Source organism: Gopherus evgoodei, chromosome 8 (assembly GCF_007399415.2).
Source record: "Gopherus evgoodei ecotype Sinaloan lineage chromosome 8, rGopEvg1_v1.p, whole genome shotgun sequence".
In the NCBI taxonomy this organism is placed as follows: domain Eukaryota; kingdom Metazoa; phylum Chordata; order Testudines; family Testudinidae; genus Gopherus; species Gopherus evgoodei.
In genome coordinates this window covers 7,030,288-7,047,931 of record NC_044329.1, presented here as the reverse complement: position 1 = coordinate 7,047,931, position 17,644 = coordinate 7,030,288, and the positions used below count along the sequence as shown (strand labels likewise).

The following is a 17,644-nucleotide window of genomic DNA, read 5'->3' as shown; positions in this document are numbered from 1 at the left end:
GGAGAGGCTTCCAGCCACCTACCCAGGCTGTGTCTCCTTGGTGCCCAGAAAACGCAGTCATGGCAATCCAAAATCATTCAGAACTCAGCCCCAGGTTCACACACTCTCGAGAGCTGGGTGATAACGGGGCCCATGAGACAAGGTTCAGAACTGAAGGATATAAACCTAAGTGACTGATGGTACTGGAAATCTAAACCCTTCCATCTTGATGGTTCCAAAGATTGTTTTCCTAACAATCTACCCACAGTTACCCTCGTGCTCTGCTGCATACCCAGGACCGTGTTCACCCTCGTTGCCACCACAAAACCAACACGAAGAATCTTTATCAAAGAGGTTTCCCACCAGCACAGCCACCTTTGTGAAGTGACAGGTCCAATTCAACACTATCCCTTAGGGATGGCTAAGGCCCTTTGTTTTCAGTTTTTACTGATTTTTACCAAAACATTCCCAGCTTTTACAAAAGCCATTATTCTGTAATTATTTTACCACTTTTCACCTACATTTTGGACCACTCAAGTACATGAAAATACTGATTACGTTAAGCAAATCCAATGCATTACATTATGCAGATGTGTTTATGTTAATAAAAAGTTAGTCTAAGGGTAAATGTGAGGCTGTCTGTTGAGTAAGGCAATGTAGTGGAAGATACACACATGCATGTTAATATGTGTATACACTGTTAAGATACAATTCATGAAATAAACCACTGCATTAAACTACTTTTATTTACAATTCTCTTACTTTTCTCTATTTGTTGCTTTACATCTGTCCCCCCATCCCTCAATATTAACCCCAATATTTACCCAGAAAACGTTAACGTCATTTTTTTAACCAATTTTCATCTGTTTTCAAATGTTTGTAATAAACACCAATAAATTCCCAGCAAATGTTAAACAAACTAAAACCCAAACAGGAAGGGCCTTGCCGATGGGCAATCCAACCGAGGAAGGCTGCTATACAGGCTTCCCGGTCCATCGCCCTCTCTTTCCATAGCTTTAGAAAGCATCTTTCAGTTTGTCTTACCTGTCCCCCAGCCCCTTGCACTGCATCAGCATCAGCAATGCCTGGAGGATGGGGGGGGTTATTTCCTCTGGTGACCATCATAAGCTGCTGGCAGCGCCAGGGTAGCAGAGGAGAGGCACAGACTGACAGTGAGGTGCCCATGGTACACTCATGGCTCTCCTGGTCTGGGGCCTTACTGTGTCACATCCCACAAGACTAGTGTGAAGGAAGTTAACAGAGAGAGTTCTGACCTAGGGAACCCCTACATGTGTCGTGACATCATGACACAGTGCGGCATCTTCACGTCATGAAGCAGCATCTTCACGTTGCAGCATTACCTCCTGATGGCAGCAGACCAAGAAAAAATATTCTTTGGCCTGCAGGTGAATCTCAATAGTTCAGGGGAGAGGCTGGCAGCAGAGGTAAAATGAGCTGAGCTCATATACAGCATTTTTGTGGTTATAAATGCTATTAACATTGCAGCTTGGCCTCCTCCAACAGCACCAGAGTGGTACGAAGCAATTCATTGCCAGAGCTCCGTAACCCATCCAGCAACTGAGTCACGGGGGAAGGAAGGTCAGCCTGATTCTCCGACCCTCCTAGAATCCCGGGTCCCTGCACAGCTCATAAGTCTGACCCCAGAGAAAGCCCCAGAGAGAAGAGGACCCCATGGTGTCTGATCCCAAGCCCTGGTGAAATCAGTGGAAAGACTCCCAATGACTTCAAGAGATTTTGGACCCCCCTCCACCCTCCCACGTGACTGACCATGGTATGGGGAGAGATTGGACCCTCGTGACTGATGGGCCTCTTTGGCTCCCTTACCACAGCCTGTTCTGAGCCTGCAGGCTTGGGTATCAGGCAGAGAGGCCTTCCCACAGACCACACGCCCTCCTCTGAGGAGGAAGGATGATGAAGCATCCCCCACTCCCCCCCCGCCCACACACACACTACAGGCCATTAGAACAGGTGATTAATGGAGAGAGCTGATTTCCACTGGGCTCTCACCCCAGGAGACTGCCTGGCTCTGAATGTGGGATTGAGCTTGGTAGGTACAACAAGCACACGGGGCCCCGTCGCTCACCCAGATGTGGCAGAAGAAAAAGACCCGGATGGTCCATATTCTTTTAAAGGTAAAATTAGATTTTTTCTCATTATTTCTAACTCTTGAATTTGAGGCTGGAGGGGGAGGGGGTGGGTGGGCTCACCCTGCTGTCCCCCTCTTCCCCCCGGACCAGTGCCACCCGCTGGGGAAGCGAGAGGAATGGAATTGGCAGGCTGTGAAATTCTCTGCAGAGAGCCGGCTCATGCTGCTCGTTTATTCATTTGAATACAGGCAGCTCCTTCCAGGTTCTTGCGCTCAGCGTCCCTTGGGTGACCCTGAATTTGCATGGGCTCTCCTGCTAATGAGCGGGGGAGATTCTGGAATGCCCCTTGTCCCATCCCGTTTTGAATTACTGCTGCTCGTCTGAACCCTCGGCTCTCCCCACCAGGCATAAATTGAAAGCCTGGCTTTCCCCTTCCTCTCTTCCTTTCCTGATCCCTTCTCTCCCCCTCCCATCCATTCCACTCCCCATCCCTCCTGCCTTCCCGGGGAGAGTGGGGGGCGTGTGGAGAGGGCTGCAGGCAGCTGAGCAGCAGTAAAATCCTCAGGAGGAGGCTAATTTCTGAGTTCTTCTCAAGTCACCTTCCTGCTGGGGTGTTAGAGGAGTGCATTATTCAAATATGAGCCTATGCATCCATTCTCTCTGCTCTCCCATCTGCAAGCTGCCAAGTTTTCCCTAGAGAGCATTGTACATTTTACAGTTTTTCCCTTTTGCTCTTGTTGCAGCTCTGCTGACTGACAGCGGCGATTGCAGGGGACGGAGGAGGAATGGCCATCTGACCTAAGGACAAGGGGATGGTGGCCAAGGAGCCAGGCCAGCAATGCATGGCTACTAGCTTCACTTTGGAACAGAGGAAGGCCACGGCAGGACCCTCAGCAGAGCCGAATCCACTGCAGCCCCAAGGAGTGGCCCCCGGGATGCCGTACCGGCCAGGAGGGAGCACTTACCTTCACGCCGTCATTCTTCTTGTTGCCTCCACTTTTCCCTCCTGCGGAGACAAGGTAGGAGGTTAGCAGGGCCAGGCAAGGCGCCAAGGCCAACAGAGTGAGGATCAGCAGCATAAGGGAGGATGGAGTCAACAAAAGGGGCGGAGGGGGGGTTCAGGAGTCCTTCCGGGTTGCTGCGCTCCAGACCCAGAGCAGAACAGCCCTAGGTGCAGCCTCTCTCCACAGCCCCTTGAGCTGCAAGGCGAACACCTCAACTCCAGCCCTTCCTTCTCCTGCACAGAGACAGAGGCCCCGGCCACATCTCCTGACGTCAAGCCAGCTCCATGGAGGAACCCGAGCAACAGGCAGTGTTGGAAACAGCAGAGGCCTGGGCAGAGGGAGAGGTCTCTGGGCAGTTTTCTTCCTGCCGGGACTCAAGGGTCATGCAGCAGTCTGGCCAGTGAAGATCCAGTGTCCTCCACAGCAGAGTATGAGCCTCAGTCCAGCCCCAGGGCTTCCCTTCCTGCCTTTGTCTTGGAGAGCTGAGTATGAAGCTATAAGCAGTGCACTGTGGCACTGCCTGCCTGCCTCCCTCTCTAATTTTAGCCCCATGCTGCTGGGGTCATGTGCTACGATTCCCTCGACCTGACAGCTGCAGCCCACATTTTGACAATGATGAAAAGCAGACGGCCTCCCTTGAGCCCACCTATCACCGCAGGCCCCATCCCCCAGGGCTGCTCCGGCGCTCTCCCAGCTTGCTGCCCTTGGCAAACAGATAATGAACTTCCAGCAGTCGCCCGCCCGCCTGCCCACGCGGTAGGGTCGGCTGAGTGTGCTGGTGGGAGGAGACCCCTGTGAATTCCTGGGCAGAATGCAGGAAGGGAAGTGACTGTGGGGTGTAGCTTTGAACATCCTGGCCTCAGATGCTCAAGGTCAGGCTCTTCGCCCTTAGTAGGGCCTGACAGAATATCCCTCCCTGGGTATTTAACTCTTCCAGCCCTGCTACGTACCCCCGCAACTGCCACATGTCAGCAAAACCCTAACTACCCCCACGACAAATGCCTGGGGCTGACCCTCACCACCAGCCACTGAACAATGCCAATGCCCCCTGCAGGCCTCAGCGGTCCTCGACCTGACCTCCCTCCCAGCTCACCTCCTGCTCCCTCTTACCCACCTGACAAGCACCCTGCTCTGACTGTCTGCAGCTACTTCACAAACTCCCTGTGCCAACCATCCTCTGTCCAACTCCTGAGACTTCCCAGAAGACCTTGCCCCAGGCAAGCTTAATCACCCTCCCTCCTCTTTCAATCCCACCCTAACAGTTCCCTGTCCTGACCCCCACCGTGCCACCTGTTCAGAGAAAACAGATGCCCAGGACAGAAGGGACCATTGTGATCATCTACTCTGACCTCTGGTACAACCCAGGCCCGAGAACTGCTCCAGAATAGACACTTGCTCCCTCCATCCCTCAGCTGAACACCTCACAGTTCCTCCGTGCTAGACCAGCAATTGGATTCCTCCTCCTCTCCCCCACAAATTCCCCAGCTCTCCTCTCCCGTGCCCAATCCATTTGGCGCCTGTACACCCTCCATCCTCCCTGCCTCTGCCCACCCAGAGGAACTGGCATCCAGCTAAGCCCCTCCCAGGCTTGAGACATTCTGGCCCCAATTCACCCTTTGCCCTGCACCTTGTGTCAGCGTTTACACCAGTGCAGAGTGTAAATTGGATGGGCGGCATTTTGCACTGGTGCAAACAACTGTGCAAGGCGTAGGGAGCTGGGGACTCAGGCCCTCAGAGAGGAGGTGTTGCAAGCAGCTGGGGCAGGGGGCATATTTTGTTAGGACTTTAAAAAAGAAAGTTAAAATTCCCCCTGGCCACTCCCAGCAGCTGCTGAGGCTGGGGGTCAGCATTATGGCCCGGGGCTTTCATACCCACATCATGTTCATACAATTGGGGGGTGGGATAGCTCAGTGGTTTGAGCATTGGCCTGCTAAACCCAGGGTTGTGAGTTTAATCATTGAGTGGTCCATTTAGGGGTCTGGGGATTGGTCCTGCTTTAAGCAGGGGGTTGGACTAGACCTCCTGAGGTCCCTTCCAACCCTGATATTCTATGAATTGCTGGTTCACAGGCCTTCAAAAACACAGATTAGCTCCAGGTATGTTTTCAGGGTCTTCCCAGAATACAGGTGATTAGTGAGAGCTAATCTGCAATGCTATTTAGATTGTCAAAACTTTTGGGTAGGAACTGTGTCTTCAAATTGCCTGTAAAGCCCCAAGCATGCTTTGGGTGCTATGTAGCTAAAAAATGATCAAATAAGAACAATAATAGGTCAGAAAACTGTTTGTGATACCTACCCACCCATTAGCAATTTTCCAAAGTTACGTGTCTTTTCAACCGACAATACTGCTAATAATCAGCTACAATGTCCTCCACACTGTCTGAGATGCAAAATGAAGAGGTCCCTTGCTCAGAAGAGCTTACAGTCTAGCACCGAGATGTGGCACCTGCTTTACCGTCACCGATATGTTGTTTTTCTAACATAGATCTTTTTTTTGCTTCATATTGAATGAGTGTGGAACAAACCTGGTCAAAACACATCTGTGGCCACAACAAATCTCACTGACCCCTTTTCTAGGCTGGGTGGGCCCCTGAGGTCAGAGATTCGCCCCTCTCTGGAGGACACAGCCAGGTCAGGCCTGCAGCCCTGCACCTTAAGTACCAGTGCCCTCCTCTGCCTTTTCCACTAGGGCTATGGGCAGGTTGCAACAGATTGCAAGTTGCAGGGGCATGTGTTGGAGAGGGGATGCTTTCAATGCCAGTTTGAGGATCGAGGTTCAGACTCATTGTGAGACATCTCATTTGGTACCACACTTAAGAATCATCTGGAAATTCATGATTCCTTTATGTGAGTTCCCATCTGTAGGCTACAACCTACCCCCCTCCCCAACTCCCTTCTTGGCTGCCTGTGCGTGCTAGCTGTGTGAGAACACCTGGGAGTAAGGGAAGGACATAGAGCCTTTGTGCACAGACCAGACTTCCCAATAGCTTTAACCCTTCTTGAAGCTCTGACCACAGGACTCTCCCCTAGAGAGGGAGAGAAGAAAATGCAGAAAAAGAAAGGAGGGAAACAGAGAGAGACTGCAGCCTCCGGGGGCTGCTGCGGTCTAGTTCTGACTGTACCTGGACGGCTTCCAAAGGGCCTGACTGCAAGGCAATTTTTCCATGACTCTCTAACACCCTCCCCCACACAGAGAGATCTTTTCACTTAGGGCTGGACTCCAAGTCCAGCCGTGGAGGGAACACAGCCTAACAACTCGCCTGCCGTGATGGGTATAGTGGTGTTCTCCTCCTCTTTCAGGGCCAGCCATTGGCACTCAAGGCCCTTGGGATTGCAGTTCCTGTCACAGAGGTCCCTCAATGGAAGGGGAACTTACTGGCGGCACTGTATATGATTAGGCTCCATGGCTTTGTATTGATGTTTGCAGAGAGGCCCACATGACTTGGGCCATATCTGCCTCTCATTAGTCACAACCTAGATAGAGGCTGAACCCAGGACCCTTCCCAAAAGGCTTTTTCTCTTTCCTTCTGCCCAGAGATGATGGGAGAGCTCTCCTTGGGGCCCAGCCTAGCATGGCTGAGGGAGGGGTTATTACAGTGACAGGAGCTTTCCCGTCTGGACTGGGTCTGAGCACCAGCCACTCACCATAGAGCTGTGAAAAGAGAGGCTGCACCTTCTCCGCCCCAGCATCTCCCCGGGATGTGAACATGGCTGCACGTTCACTGCTAGTAGGCAAATGCATATAAAGCCCTTCAGGACCAAATCTCCAGGAACCGTGATTTCCCAAGTCATTGATTCTACTCCCTCTTGGGCCATACAGCTCTCCCCCTTCTCTTCTCCAGGTCGCCTTTCCCGCTGCCAGCCTGGTGGTGCATCCCAGAATGACCTCCATTACGAACTCGCAGCACGCGTGGTCAGCCCCCACGGGGATGTGCATGGTGTAAATGCAGAAGGGATAGTCTAAGCCAGTCTTTCCCAGTAAGGTTTCTGGGTTTGGCTGGCTTTTGTGGGTACAACTCAGCTCCCACCTAGCACGCGAAACCCAGTGTATACAATAAATGCAAAGCAACTGAGTAAAGAGCGTGAGGTGCCTGCCAAGACAACACCTACCAGAGAAGTTCCGGGTTGCCAGCATCGTAGTGAGAATAGCTCCCTGAAATACACAAAAGGCAGAAAGGAAAGAAAGGAAAGAGAGATGACTGTGCTCAGAGTCAGGCCCATCTGTTTGTCCTTCTATTCCAAGGTATCCGGTGGAAAACAGAACCAGCTGGAGCTGGTGGGAGGTTGCATAGGGGCATGAACATAGTCCAGAGATGATATTAACAGACACAGAAAACAGTTTGTAGAAACAGGTCCTGGGTAGGGGCCCTACAGTCCAAGTCTCTGGGTGGTAATGGGAGGGACGGGATGATTTACAACCTTCTTGTGAAGGCAATCTAGATCTCTCCCCTGGGCCTTTTTATGTGCCATGCAGTGGCATCATTTCTCTGGCCCTATGTTCCAAAGGGACCGGGACCAGAGCAGCAGAGAGATTTCTATTGGGAGTTTCTGGGAAGTTTCCTTATCTTCCCCCCCACATCACCTGCCCTTCTGAGATTCTGCCAGAGCGAGAACAGCCAAAACACCAGGACTCTGCGCACTCCAGTAACACACACTTTTACTTCTCAATGAGAAGCTTATATTCTCCTGTACCTGCCTCCCTAACCACAGTCCCAGGGTTTCCACTGCAGACTGCTAAACTGCCTATATCCGTGAGATTAAAAGGAGTAGCAGACATGCAGGGCCATACTCTGATTTCAGTTTAGTCTGTGTAAATTGTAACAAGTGGAATTACTCCAGATTGAAATGGGTGTAATGGAGGTCAGAATCAGGTCCAATGCTATTAAAGTAACTTATACTATATTACAGCTGCGGAGGAAATATCCACCAAAACTAAACTTTGACCAAAAACAGAAAAAAAAGTACGGCAAAAATGTTCCCCAGAAATGTTTTCCGTTTTCCAGTTGACTCTACTAACTAGTCAGGGGGCATATCAGGAGATTTGAGTCATTGGTTACAGTAACGGATTACTACTTAGAAGTGTAGACCTGAACTAATCTGATTACTTTCTAAAATGAACAATAAACATAGAGTATTGCCAGTTTCTTTCCTTGCCAATCTTGTTACCAGTCTGGAGTCACCTGCTTTGTGCTGCAAACCCAACAGCCCTCCCAGGCTAATGAAGGGCAGGACTAAATAACTGCTTAGATTGGAGACCGCCATGAAACAGACGCCAGGCTTGACAAAGCCCTGGCTGGGATGATTTAGTTGGGGTTGGTCCTGCTTTGAGCAGGGAGTTGCACTAGATGACCTCCTGAGGTCTCTTCCAACCCTAGACTTCTACACTGCTGGAAGTGGTTGGTGTTAATGACTCAGTGTTCGGCACTATGCTTCACAAGCCAGTACAGAATGAATACGCAGCATGGTGCGAGGGGGCACTGTGTTACTAGAGGTGTGGCCTTTTTGGATGAGATGGAAAATCAAAGTTCTGACTCCTTCTGATCCCTCAAGATCCAATAGCATTTTTTGTAAGTGTATCGAGGTGTTACCCCCCACTGCCCGGTGACATCTCTAATCCAGCATTTTGCCTACCTATAATCCCCCCTGCATTGTTAATTGGATACAACAGTCCTTCTTCCCCTCCGGCTCTAACCCGCTGTCGTGGTAGCCTGCCATGCACCAGTGGCAGACGTAGACACCCTCGAGCACTGTTTAGCTTTGGCAACCCTGTGATTGAAAGGTTCTTTATAGATGTCTATCATCGTTCCTTACCCGGGGGAAATACGGATTTCCCAATTTGCTTGCAACACACCTAACAGATGACTTCCTCAAAATAACTAGCAACCCTGGTCACACTCAGCAGGTGGGGCAGGCGAACCACCTCCTCTTTTACATACTTTTGTGCCTGGTTTCTAACATTCAGCCCCTTAGCTCAGCCTCTCCTTTCCATGGCCACTCTGGCTCCCTGAAATCCAAACTCACAGGATAACCTGGACTCCCACCCGGTGACACATTTGCTGTTCAGGAAAACAAACTCATCAGGCATTTCCCAGCTGGTTCCCAAAGGTACCCGGGCAGCAGGGATGGGCCCTGCGAATTACCTTTAGCTTTCTTCTGGCATTGAACTTCTTCAGGCAGTCCACTGTCTCTTGTCTGTGCATGCATGACGCCACAGTGGAGCGGTGCTAGAAGAGAGAAGGAGAGCCTGCTCAGCAGTGGAGGGAAGGAGAGGGGGAGAAACCTGGAGACCCGAGGACCTGGGGAAGTGCATACATGTACACACACACAGTTGCTCTCCCATGCACATACGCATGCACTCTGGCTCTCCTGGCTGAGGCATACAGCCATTGCTGTATGCAGCTGCGTGGGCCTCTCTGGGAGCAGCAGATAAAACTTTAATGGGTAGCGTGAGTTATCCACCCTCTTTGTTCATTTGTTCCTCATTCTGCTGTGCAGTGGGCTGTAAATTAGCTTGCAGAGAGCTTAGCTATGCCCTGGGCTGACTGATTCGTCTGCATGATTAACACTGCAGTTCCTTGCTGTGGAGGGATGTGATGAGGGGTTTCAGGCATGGATTATGCATGGCAGTGAAGCTAAGTTTGGGGATGATTTTTCACTTTGGTCGTTGATCAGACTTTTATGGGATGAAAGGTGTGTCGGTGAGTCCCAGGCTTTGGTACAATCTCTGCCATGGAAAGGAGCTCTGTTACTGGCCCCTGCCTGGGTGACTCTCCTATTTCTAAGGCCTGGTCTACACTGCACAGTTAGGTTGATGTAAGGCAGCTTACACTGACATAATTAGATCAGCGTACACACTACAGCCTTGCCCCCCCGATGTAAGTGCCCTGCTACACCGACATAACTCCACATCCACGAGAGGCGCAGGGCATGTGTCGGTGTAGTTAGGGCGAGGCAGTGTCTGTGTAGACACTGCGTTACTTACATCGGCTGCTGGCTGCCTTCTCAGTTTCAGGGTTCCATGCTGGAGCTGTGAGATTGAGAAGAAAGCCGGGCAGCTACAGCCTGGCTGCCCCCACTCCCAGCGGGGACAGGGGAGGTGAGAAGCCCAAGCAGCTGCCCCCGGCTCCCAACTGGGAGGTGAGAAGCCGAGAGACTAGGGGGCAGCTGGGCTCCCAGGGAGGAGCTGCACAGAGCTGAGCACCCTGGCTCTCAGCCCGCCACACTACTCCTCTCCAGTTGGTGGAAGCACTCCTGGGGAGGACGCGCACCACTCACAGAAGGAGGGTAGGGTGGACACCAGCCACCAGTGGCTGTACGTTGAGCTAACTTACGTCTGTGTGTAGACATGCCCTAACTGTTGTTACAGCCCACACAATAGGGCCCTGTAGCCGGGAAGTAAGGGGGCACATCGCAGATCTGAGGTGAAGCATTAAAGATCCAGAAGGCACTAGAGAAAGAGTATTTTTGCCATGTGAAGCCAATATTATGACGGTCAGAAACCTAGCTGTAAACAGAAGACAGCAGAAGAGCGTGCAGGGCATGCTTGGGTTTGCATTGACACCAAAAGCTGCGGCTGCAGGGAGGAAGAGGAGCAGCAGGAGGAGGAGGAGGAGGAAGGCATGGCACAGCCAGCAGCAATGGCGGAGCAGAGCTTAGAGACGACCTCTATGATCCAAGCTCTCAGGGAGCTGGGCAGGTGAGTTTGACACAGCCCCCCTCAGAGAGACAAGGGATTCCCACCATCCTCCTGCACAGGAGCCAAGAGCAGCAGGGCTCCGGCTGCCTGAGGCTCCTGGGGTGGGAGGGGGGCAGACATTAATGAATTAACAGTCTTTTTCTTGGTTTGGCTAAGATGGCACATTTCCTCCCATCACCAGGCTGTCTGGGCTCAAATTTAATGTGAGTTTGTATGAATGCTTCACTTGCACGAAGGCTTCACGACACCTACATGTCTCGTGCTGACTTAGAGAAATGCCTATCGCTGTATCAGAGGACTGACACCTGGGAGGAGGATTTCATTACATCAGATAGACAGGCCACACACAAGGTGATGCCTATTCAAAGTAAAGTGTCCCACCATTTGCACAAAACCTCCCAATTTCTGGACCTTCATCCTTAACAGAGATGTTCCCACCTCACAGAACAGGCCACATCTCCCAGCTGCATGCTAAGCTGCCCATCCTTCCAGTGTCGGCTAGCGCCCTGAGTAGCCCACCCTGTACGCCATGCTTACCGATATCCATGGATGCTTCAGAGCCTCTGCTGCCGTGATACGCTTGGATGGGTTGATCGTTAACATCTTGTTGATGAGGTCTTTTGCTTCAGGAGTGACAGTATCCCACTCGGGTGAAGGGAACTGCAAAGGCAAAGGAGCCGGATGTGTGAGTGCCAACAGCAGTGACGTATGGGGCACTTCTGCTGCTGCCCAGCCCACCCAGATCAAGTTTGGCTCATCCCCGCACAGTCCTCTTCCATGAGAACGAGCCTCTTCTCATGCTGGGAGGATGTGGTGGGTTTTGGCCAAAGGGAGAGTGAATGGTTAATTCTGCCAGCTGTAGCAATTTCACTGCCCCAAGTACGGCGGCACGCCACGGGGGGCGTTCTGCCGCTCACTGGTCCTGCGGCTCCGGTGGACCTCCCACAGGCGTTCCTGTGGAGGGTCCGATGGTCCCGTGGCTCTGGTGGAGCTGCCGCAGGCGTGTCTGTGGGAGGTCCACCGGAGCTGCGGGACCAGCTGACCGTCCAGAGAAACGCCTACGGCAGGTCTACCGAAGCCGCGGGACCAGCGGACCCTTCGCAGGCAAGCCTGCGGCAGGTCCACTGGAGCCGCCTGCCCCCCTCCCAGCAACCGGCAGAGTGCCCCCCGCGGCGTGCTGCCCCAAGCATGTGCTTGGTGCGCTGTGGCCTGGAGCTGGCCCTTCCTGGAATAGTGGACACAGGGTGATCAGATGCCCCAATTTTATAGGGACAGTCCCAATTTTAGTTTCTTTTTCTTATACAGGCTCCTATTACCCCCCACCCTCTGTCTCGACTTTTCAAACTTGCTGTCTGGTCAACCTAAGTGGACAGTAGGAGAAAGTCTATCCTCTGCTGGAGAGGATCAGATCCACTGTTGTTTCCCCCACTATTTTCTCCCCCCTGTAGCCTGGAGTAGCAACTTCCAAAGAGAATATCAACTCTCATGGGAACTCTCCTTTGGCTCGGGGGGGGGGTGGGATGCCTGAGGCAGGAAAGACTCCGAGCTTCAAGCTGATGAACCCAGCATCAGCAGGCAGCTGGCATGTTCGTACTGTCCCCAACAGATACTTCGGGAGCAGCAACAGCTCCAATAGAGACTCCAGAGGAAGATCTGTCCAAGCTGCCCTACAGCAGCCATAGCCTTTTGGTGCTGTGCTGTTTCCCCAAACAGCACACCTTCCTCCACAAGGCTTTGAAATGGCTGTGTTTGTGACTGGTGGATGTGGTCTTCCCCATTGCCATTCACAAGCACAGAAGGAATGGCCAGTTCAAGCCAGCAGCTGGTCTCAGCTACCGGTCCTATTTCTATAAAGAGTCAAAAGTGATGACTTGGAGGTAAGATGGGTGCCGGAGAGAGGAGAAGAAGAGTGAATGAGAGACGAGTTGGGAGGGGACAAAAACAGAGCGACTTACATCATAGGCCCCGGCTTTGATCTGCTGGTAGAGTCGGTGTTGATCCTCATCCCAAAAGGGAGGATACCCAACCAACAGAATATAGAGAATGACTCCTGGACAAGAGAGGGATAGGCGCATATTATTATAAACCTCTATCAAGTGGAGGTGGGAGAGAGTTTAGATCACTGACTTAGGAGATCTGTATGGGCCCAAGTTCTGTGTTGGTCTAAATCAGGGGAAAGAAGTTAGAGGTGAGGGTAGATTTTTATTAAGTAGGGCTCACTTGCCTACCCAGTTTCAGGCTGACATTCACGTACACACAGCCATGATGCCAGTGCATGAAAATGACAGCTCAGGTGCCATGCATGTGTGCAGCTCTCTGATCTGTGCACGCACTCACAGCAACTGTGCACACAAATGTAGGCATACATTGTGCATGGGCCTCCTTGAAAACAGTTTGGCCTTAAGAGAAATCCATTTCAGTCTGCACCCGCGACACTCTGGAAGCCCATACGGAGAACAGTGCCTTTCCACGTGCCTGAGCTGTGAAATCAATTTGAAGGTGAAGCTTTTAATTAACTGGGTCACTGGTGCATTGTGTTCCAGATACGTGAGGCACACTGGGTTTGGCCTCACATGCAACTAGCACGTCCCAGGGAAAGCGCTGGCATTTCACAAAGTGCTGGTATTTTGGAGAAAACTGCCACTCCAGCGGCATTTTCAGAGTTGGCCTGCAAGGAAAGGAGTCACTTCTGAAGAGCACCCTATTTCTGAGCAGTGGTGTCTCTTGTGACATAGGTGTGGAATGGAAAGCCAATGTCACATCTTGTTAACACAGGGCCTCTCTAGCATCACTGGTGGTTTAACATTCAGGAAGAACATAGCTGTTTAAGACTTAAATTAAGCATACAGTGATGCCGTCAGGCGCAAGAGTGATGCACCTGGGCAGGGAAGCTGTGGCTCACAGAATGGCAGGGGTACAGCCCTTGTGATACAGGCCTCCCTCACGCCCGCAGCTTCAGAATGAGCATGCTGAAATAAACACGTCTCTGATATGCTGGTGGGTGTGGCACAGAATGCAGGAAATGAGAAGCTTGGCTGCTTCTCCCTTCTCCTAAATGTATTTGTCCCGCTTTCCTGTTTGCTAACCTCAGTCTGACTTACCACACGCCCAGAGGTCCACAGCTTTGCCATAGGGATCCTTCCGGAGCACTTCTGGAGAAAGGTACCCTGGTGTGCCTGCGAAACCTAACAAACCAAACATAGGCGCCGACTTCCTCAGTCCCCAGGAGGTGCTCGACCCCTACTCCATCCCTTCCTCCAAACCTCCACCCCTGCCCCACCCTCACCCCAACTCCATCCCTTCCCCCAAGCCCCCACCCCCACACTGCGTCTTCCCGCCTCCACCCTGCCCCACCACTTCCCGTCCTGTTCCACCCTGTTCCACCTCTTCCTGCCCCCACTCCTCTCCCTTACCCCCAGCGCCTCCTGCACGGTGCTGAACAGCTGATCTGCAGCGGGCAGGCGGTGCTGGGGGGGAAGGGCAGGTGCAGATCTGCGGGGCTGCTGATGGGTGCTGACCACCCACTGTTTTTTTCCCGGGGGTGCTCCAGCCCCAGAGCACCCACGGAGTCGGCACCTATGGAACCAAACCCAGACAACACCCAGTCACGTCAGCACTCGCCAGAGCCCTCAAGAGCTGACTGCAAGACAAACATGTCACTTGTGCCTTATGCCACAATTAGTCCATTGAGAACGGCGATAACAAAGAGAATTGGCCATCCAGAGGGCCCACGCTTGCATGATCTGATTACAGGTCCTCAGAGTTCAGTGCCTGTTCATTCGGGGCTGTGAGTGCACTGGGTCATATTCTGCTCTAAAGTATACTGGTGTCAATCCAATGATTTAACTGCATTGGTGTGGGCGCAGTTACTCCAGATTGACACTGGTGTAACTGAGAAACCAATCTGTCCCGTGGTTAGGAAGTCCTGGCCTATTAGCAGCTAATCAGATGGGTTAAGGAAGGATCAGAAAATGAGTCACAGGCACAGAGGCACAGAGCCAGCCTGCTGAACCAGGTGCTGGCACAGCATTAGGAAAGTAGACTTGGGTTTGCATACTACACCTGTCTTCTCCCTTTGTATTCATCTCTACATTGGTAGGTTGCGTACGAAGATGTATACGACACCCTCTCCTGGTGAACGTGTAACCTACCCCTATTACTGAGGCCTCACTGGGTTTCAAGCATTGTCCGGAAGACCAGTTTTACAGTCCCCATTGTCCTGGGAGATGGCGGTACGCAGGGACTGCAGCAGTGCAGTGAAAGGGCACTCGGGGACTTCAACATGGTATAAGCCAATGGTGGACTGGGAGCACAGCGGAGGGGACACTGGCTGTGTATCCATCATGGAGTCATCAAACCCTTATAGTATCTCCATGACTCACATTCTAGCTTTGCGCATCCATTCATTGGATCCCCATTCAGTTACTTGGCTTATACCTTGCCTGGGCACCTCTGGGACCCAAGAGTGTATTTTCCCAATGGAAACAAATGGGTTATCCCAAGTGCTCCGCAGGGTGGTTTCAGCCTTGAAGGCTGCCAAAACTGCTGCTTTGCAAGGGACTAGTCAAGATTCCACACCCTTCCCCATCCCTGCTGGCCCTTAGGAGCTCAGTGGAAATTTTTTAACCATTTGGTTAGATTCAGGGATAAATATTCAAGGTATCCGCGCTGCTTGTGACATTAATAAAACATTCCCGGGCAGTGGGGGGGGGGCGGGAGCTGTTTAGCCACACATATAGAAACGGGAAATGCAGATCAATTCCTCCTCAATCCCCCGCCCAACCATTTCCACTCACCAAACCAAGCCTGCTGATCCGCTTCCACCTCAATGGCTAGGCCGAAGTCTGCCAGCTTGACTGCAGCTCCCTTCAGTTTGGATGCTAGCAGCAGGTTCTCCGGCTACAGCAGGACACGAGGGATAGAGAGCAAAAGAAAAACACACCCTCCCGATACTGTATTCAGACAACATGGGCACCAGCAGGACCCCTTTCCTAGGGCTCTCTGACTGGCCATGTGAATGGCTAAGGCCAGCAGAACTCCCAGTCCAGGTTCTGGGTTGGGGACTGTCCCCCATCAGATGCCGGCTGGGAGACATTTAACCGAGAAGCCCAAGGGGTTGCTCTGTTATACCTAGATTGCCCTAGACACACTGAGATTCCCTTAAAACTATTCTGCCCTGCTCTGTGACACAGAAGGGAGCAGAACCGGAGGAGCTGGAAGAAGCTGGAAGATAGAACAATTACTTTCTGTCAGCCTCCTGTTGGTTGCTTTTCCTGCTACCTTCCTCTCTTCCAGCCCCTGGGCCTGTGAGTTACAGGTACGCTAGATTGCATTGCCTTACACAGACTCAGTGGGCCAAATTCAGGGGTTATGTGTGCACGGGGGGGTTACGTTACCCGGTGGTAAGTGGATGTGAGTCTAAGGGAGTCTGAGGTAGTGGAACATTCAAGTCTGCGTGGCTGAAAGGAGGAGTTACCTAGACCAGCTTAGGCTCCCTCGGACTCCTTGCTGAATCTGGCCCCTGGCTTCTTTAGGGAAGGGGAAACAATTGTATGTGTTACAGATCCGAGGATCCCTCATGGACAGCTCGCCCTGATCTCTTCCTCACGTAGAAACAAGAGGTGTCATGGCCAGGAAAGCCCTCAGTGCTTATGTCCTTATTAACAGGCTGCTGTTCAGGCTCCATCACTCCCTATATTAGGGTTGATGAAGATACATGAATCCGGTTTCCACCTCTGCTGAGGTGCCCGACTCCAGGCTCCCATTCAGTGGCAATGTTATTATATCTATTAGAGAGAGTGATAGTCTAGTTCTGCTCTTTCAACTGCATTAGCCGGCCTGGAATCAGGGCAGCTGGCTCAATAATCCCCAGACAAACTGGAGGCAAACAAACTGATGACAGCACCGATTGATTCCCAGGTATTACCAGAGTTACTGGTATCTTTGTAGTGAGAGACGACGCTGGCTCCGTCTTGGAGGTCACACTCGTCCTGCATTTGGGCCTGAATTAGGGAGGCATTCTGAGAGGAAGAGGTGGGATGAGCTTCCCTTTATAGGAGAGGCTGCTGGGCCAATCTGAGAAGGGCTCTCTCCAGTGAGAGATCATTACAGACCAGCTTGTACTGGCCTGCAGGAAGGGAGGATCTCTGCTGCAGGAGCTCAGTGTTACTGAGTTGAATTCCCTCTGTGGGACACCTGGGGTTTCCAGGCTTCAAGACTATACCAGGATAATCAAGCCCCAGAGAACTTCCTGTTCCAGATGATGTGAGATCATGGGTCGTTCCCCCACCCTTCCACTGGAGGACAGATTTGAGGAGGCCCAGGTGGGGACCTGAAGCCTCACAGTTACTTACCAATCTTCCAGCCACAGGGGATTGAATAGATCTCCACTGAGCCCCCACCAATGGCCACCGTGAAGCACTCCCTCCAAACCTACCCATGTCTTCCTCTGGAGCTGACCTCACTTCCTCCAGAGCAGGAGAAAGGCATTTTTAAGCAGATCAGCTGCATCTTTCTGGAAGCAAAAGCTGGCCTGACAAGGGATCTTGAGCTAGGATCTCCTCATTGTTCCCTTCACCCTTGGCTTTTGGTAGCTCCCACAAGATATTCTTCTCATAATGTTACAGGTGCACCAGACCTCCTCAGAGAAGGTTACAGGGCAAGGCTGCTAGGCCCATCTCCCTCTTTATGATGTTGTTATATCCTGGAAGCACTGGCCGTTACATGTATACATGCAGGGACCTTCACCACAGCTCTTACCTTTAGGTCCCGGTGCACCACACCCATCTGGTGGCAATGCAGAACAGCTTCCAGGATCTGCTGAATGCAGTGACTGGAGAGAGAAATCACAAAAGTCAC

The 17,644-nt window shown here is 51.9% G+C and overlaps 1 protein-coding gene across 4 annotated transcripts in view; it reads right to left on the bottom strand.

Moving 5' to 3' along the window:
- The window catches only part of CAMK2A (calcium/calmodulin dependent protein kinase II alpha), a 74,277-nt gene that overhangs the window by 15,447 nt on the left and 41,186 nt on the right, over nt 1-17,644 (bottom strand). For all 4 annotated transcript variants that reach the window (XM_030571748.1, XM_030571750.1, XM_030571749.1 and 1 more), the window contains exons 6-13: nt 17,546-17,618; nt 15,583-15,685; nt 13,888-13,971; nt 12,742-12,836; nt 11,324-11,446; nt 9,231-9,314; nt 7,201-7,243; nt 3,053-3,093 (exon numbers count right to left, since the gene is read on the bottom strand). In XM_030571748.1, the coding sequence (XP_030427608.1) occupies nt 3,053-3,093; nt 7,201-7,243; nt 9,231-9,314; nt 11,324-11,446; nt 12,742-12,836; nt 13,888-13,971; nt 15,583-15,685; nt 17,546-17,618 (646 nt within the window). The remainder of the gene's footprint in view (nt 1-3,052; nt 3,094-7,200; nt 7,244-9,230; nt 9,315-11,323; nt 11,447-12,741; nt 12,837-13,887; nt 13,972-15,582; nt 15,686-17,545; nt 17,619-17,644) is intronic.